The sequence below is a fragment of the Hippocampus comes genome, unplaced genomic scaffold, assembly GCF_001891065.2.
Source record: "Hippocampus comes isolate QL1 unplaced genomic scaffold, H_comes_QL1_v1.1 scaffold242, whole genome shotgun sequence".
NCBI classification, from domain to species: domain Eukaryota; kingdom Metazoa; phylum Chordata; class Actinopteri; order Syngnathiformes; family Syngnathidae; genus Hippocampus; species Hippocampus comes.
The window spans coordinates 2410884-2415074 of NW_017805385.1; the positions used below are offsets into that span (position 1 = coordinate 2410884).

Here is a 4191-nt window from a genome sequence, read left to right on the forward strand (position 1 = left end):
CGGCCGGCCGAACGGCCGGTCGCCCGGGAACGGAGCGGCTCAGTCTTCTGCGGCCGGACCCCCGTCTGCCACGGCCAAGTCATCGGTTAGCATTAGCAACGGCAGGGACCCGCGACGTGCCAAAAGATGAACTGGGGAAGGGGATGGGGCAGGGACTCTTGACATCATCCCTCCTTTTCACCTTCACTTCAACTCAAAATTGACTGCTGTCACGGCCACATGTAGAGTAGCTGCATCGCTCTTTAACACGGATGAGATTGTGTCCCTAATTGCTTGCGAGTCTACGGTTGCGCTGTTTGGAACTCCTTCAGTCTACTTGAGGCCCCCCCTCCTCCCCGCGAGGAACCCACTAAATGTTAACATAAACACCCCATCCCTGTCCAATTCGGGCAAATCATACACCCAACTTGAAGAGTCGGTGCACTTTCTTCTCGGTCATAAAAAGCAAAGCAGAATGTTGTGTAAATAGCAGCACCTCTGATTGACTGACCACATAACCAAATGTCATCTGAATTGACAGGTGGGGTGGGGGGCATTCATAGCTGTGGTTTACAAAGGAGTCGGTAGAGCCTTTTGGTTTTTTTTTGTTTTTTTTTTTCCACTTACAAGTTTAGGTCGCTTGCCACAATAGGAGCAATATTTAAAGTGGGACCACTCCAAGCTTGACAGAGAAAGTTCACCAAATAAAATTTGCAACTGTTGTCAAACATTTTTTTTAATTGTTTTTTTTTATGTACACTTCCGACAGGGCATTTGCTTCCTGTTGAAGACCCACACCTCACTGTGTACTGTTTGAACCAGTTCACGTTTAAGCAACGTCTTACCTCAATGTTGCAACATACTCATTTGTTGCACTAAGCACCTCGCATATTCACTCTTGGCCTTGCTCCATTTCTTCTCCCACAATGTGACTCACTTTTCATTTCAATGACAGTTTTATGCGCCCCAGAGTGCGTCAAAACTGGATTTACACCGCGGCTCCAACTGCCCAATTCATATTAAGTGTATTTATATGTACAGTAGTGGGCATTTAAAATGACGTCTCCCGTACAAATCGAGTTCAACAAGCCCATAACCAGCTTGGACGTCGGGGTGAACAAATGCAGCGCACCTTCGGGCAGGAAGTAATGAACGATGCCCGTCAGATGCGCTTCATTTGTTTGCCGGCGTTCCGTTCGGGGCAACCCTTCCTTTGTGGCCGCAGTTTTGATAGTTGTGCGCAGTTCAACCCAATGTTAAAGACGTATTACAGAACAAATGTGCCCAATCTCTCAACGCACGCTTTGTCTAGCCGTAATATGAGGCACGTAATTGCAAACCAGCTCCCTGTCAACCCGAAATTTTACCACCGAATCTCGTTCGATTGCGCCGACCAGGTGTTTGACGTCAGAAGCACATGAGTATAGAGAAAGGAAATAGGATGTCCGGCACGTGTCAACACAAATGTGGCAGTCATGAGCCTCAAGCTCGCCGGTCAGCCCGGAATCATGTGCTGCTGGAACAAGAACAGTATTTCAGTTTCACTGTGTGTTGACACTGCGGGGCCCCACATGTCAACATGATTTTCCGAAATGATAATCTGAACACTAGTTCCCCCAAATGTACCCACCCCGCCCTCAAAAGATATTGCTTAATAATCCACAATGGGGGGGAATTCAGGTGTTGCGGCAGGTTTTAAAATGTGTTTTTAATGAAGCCAACGCTCTTTCAAAACAAAGCAAGCCGGTGAAATGGAAACATTCCAGTAGCGCCTCCCGCCTGAAAGTTTCGACCAAACAGCCCTTCTGTTGTGCGCCTCGCCTGCATTTCCACCTGCGGCCTGTTGGTGGTCAAGATTCCCCGGAAAACAGAGATGACGAAAAACAAACAAAACAAAAAGCTCCACGCTCCGTTGCCACGCAGGACTTCTGTTTAACGCGTTTATTTTCTCTTGTTGAAGTGTGCGTGTTGTGTGAAACGTGTGAGCCTACTGAAATACTCCCAATAGGTGTTGTTCTTCTTTGGAAAATTATGAACTATGCATTACACAGAAAATCAGTCATTTGAGGGTGAAATCAGGCCAGGGAGTTGCTCCAATTGAGCCGCAGTCGTACGTCGATCACCGAAAAAGATGAGCAACGCTGCATGGTGACGTTTTGTTTTGTTTTGTTTTGTTTTTTTGTAGGTGAGCTAAGTGGAGCATGGCAACAAAAAGGCAAAAAAAAAAAGGTATTGCAATCCCTTTGATTTAAATTTGTTGTAATTTGGTTTGTAGGTGAGGTAAGTGGAGCATGACAACAAAAAGGCAAAAAAACAGGTATTGCAATCCCTTTGATTTAAATTTGTTGTAATTTGGTCAGTCAGTGGTTTTATAAATCATTAAATGTTCTGTAAAATCCCCGTCTCTCTTTTATGTCCACAAACAGCGTGACGGCGTACATCTTATGACAAAACATTTTGATTTAATTTTTTTGTAATTTGGTCAGTCAGCGTTTTTTTTATAAATCATCAACTGTTCTGTAAAATCCCCGTCTCCCTTTTATGTCCACAAACAGCGTGACGGCGTACATCTTATGACAAAACATCTGGCCCGCATGTCAAAGGGGAAGTGTTTTTTGGGGCCTTTTTTTTTCTTCTTCTTCTTCTTGGGTTGAAGACAAGCCCAACCACCTGATTCAGTGAAATCACAAAACGATTCAACGAAGCACAAAGAAGCCAAGCTGAGGATCAGCCACAAACATGAGTAAGTAACAGTTTCTTCAAACTTGAGACGGGTGACTGAACACATTGTTACTTGAATTACAAAATGACACGACGGTCCTTTGATTAGCACGTGAAGTCTGAATTTATTCACGCAAATGGTAAAAAGCCGCGAGGAGACAGGAAAATACAGCAACGGTGATGGGAGGAGTGTCGACAAAGGCCAATTTCTTGTGACACACTTGAGCGCATCGGCTGGCGCACAGGAGCCACCAGAATGACGGGCAAGTACTCAAAACCTTCAAAATGCTTTTTCGGTCCGTTACTGCCTTTGGTTGAAAATGGAAAGCAATTGTATTTAATTCCATTGTATGCAGTACTGAGGTGGCAGTTTTAAACTGACATGATTGACATGTATATTTTGTGAGGGTAGTGGATCGCGCATTGTGGGTGTTTTATCACTGATAAGCAGAACTGGCAAACAGTCTGTAAAGTAGCCGAATACTCTCGCCTGAAATCTTGTCTTGCCAAAAGTCTGCTGAGATTAATTAAATAAAAACTGTTCGCTATCCAAACTACGGCCCAGGGGCCTTTTGGAGGTGTTTTCCCAAATGGTCAGCTCACTTCACTTTGCCTTTGTTTCGGTTCAAAATGTGCTCACTGCTCAGTGCGGGGGGGTTGGATCTCTTCTGATGGCCACCCAGAAATCGTGAAAATCCAAAAGGATTGGCCTTTTCAGAAAGTCGTTGTGTACCGCAGCAGTGTTTCAAAAATAAATAGAAAATCAACGTATTGGGCACTCTTGCTGTCAGATGAAAAAAGTGATCGGTTATTGAGTGGCAACCAGTCCAGGCTTGACGTCCCTGCTTTTGCTGAAAACCAAGCCTCGAAATGGTTCCATATTCTCGATGTAAGCTTATTTGTCCATACATGCGACGTGAATGATTGGTCGCCAGACCAGAAGTCTGACTCGTGCGTGAGCCTTAAGGCCATATGGATTGTTCTTGAGTTGGACTTCTTGTCCACCCCTCCAGATCTAAGCTCGGCGTCCTACACCATCGACTTTGGCTCGGCGTACGACGAACTCAACTTCACTTACAATGACACCGACTTCGTCCTCAACCCCGAGACGCAACCCTGCAGCCCGTTCACCATCCCGGAGGCCGCCGCCGTTTTTATCAGCGTCTTTTACGTCGTCGTCTTCCTTTTGGCCATTCCTGGGAATCTGGTGGTGGGCCTCGTGATCGGTCTGAGCAAGCAGGCGCTCCCGCCTTCGGACCTCTACCTCCTGCACCTGGCCGTGGCCGACGTGCTGCTGGCTGTCACGCTCCCGTTCTGGGCCACCTCCGTCACCAAGGGTTGGGTGTTTGGAGACCAACTGTGCAAAGTGGTCACCATCGTCCAAGAGCTCAGCTTCTACTCCAGCATCCTCTTCCTGACGTGCATCAGCATGGACCGCTACATGGTCATCGTCCGAGCCATGGAGGCCCGCCCGTCGAACCGGCGGCGGGT

At 46.8% G+C, this 4191-nt stretch overlaps 2 protein-coding genes across 2 annotated transcripts in view; both read left to right on the forward strand.

Annotated features, from left to right (window-relative positions):
* The window catches only part of LOC109517633 (SOSS complex subunit B2), a 3865-nt gene extending 3476 nt beyond the window's left edge, over positions 1-389 (forward strand). The window contains 1 exon segment of the mRNA XM_019872913.1: positions 1-389. This exon segment is cut by the window's left edge and continues 31 nt beyond it. Within this exon segment, the coding sequence (XP_019728472.1) occupies positions 1-130 (130 nt within the window). The 3' untranslated portion in view covers positions 131-389.
* Positions 390-2876: 2487 nt separating this feature from the next.
* Positions 2877-4191, forward strand: part of LOC109517553 (C-X-C chemokine receptor type 2-like) — a 1817-nt gene continuing 502 nt past the window's right edge. Inside the window, exons 1-2 of the mRNA XM_019872771.1 lie at positions 2877-2963; positions 3714-4189. Of these exons, the coding sequence (XP_019728330.1) occupies positions 2957-2963; positions 3714-4189 (483 nt within the window). The 5' untranslated portion in view covers positions 2877-2956. The remainder of the gene's footprint in view (positions 2964-3713; positions 4190-4191) is intronic.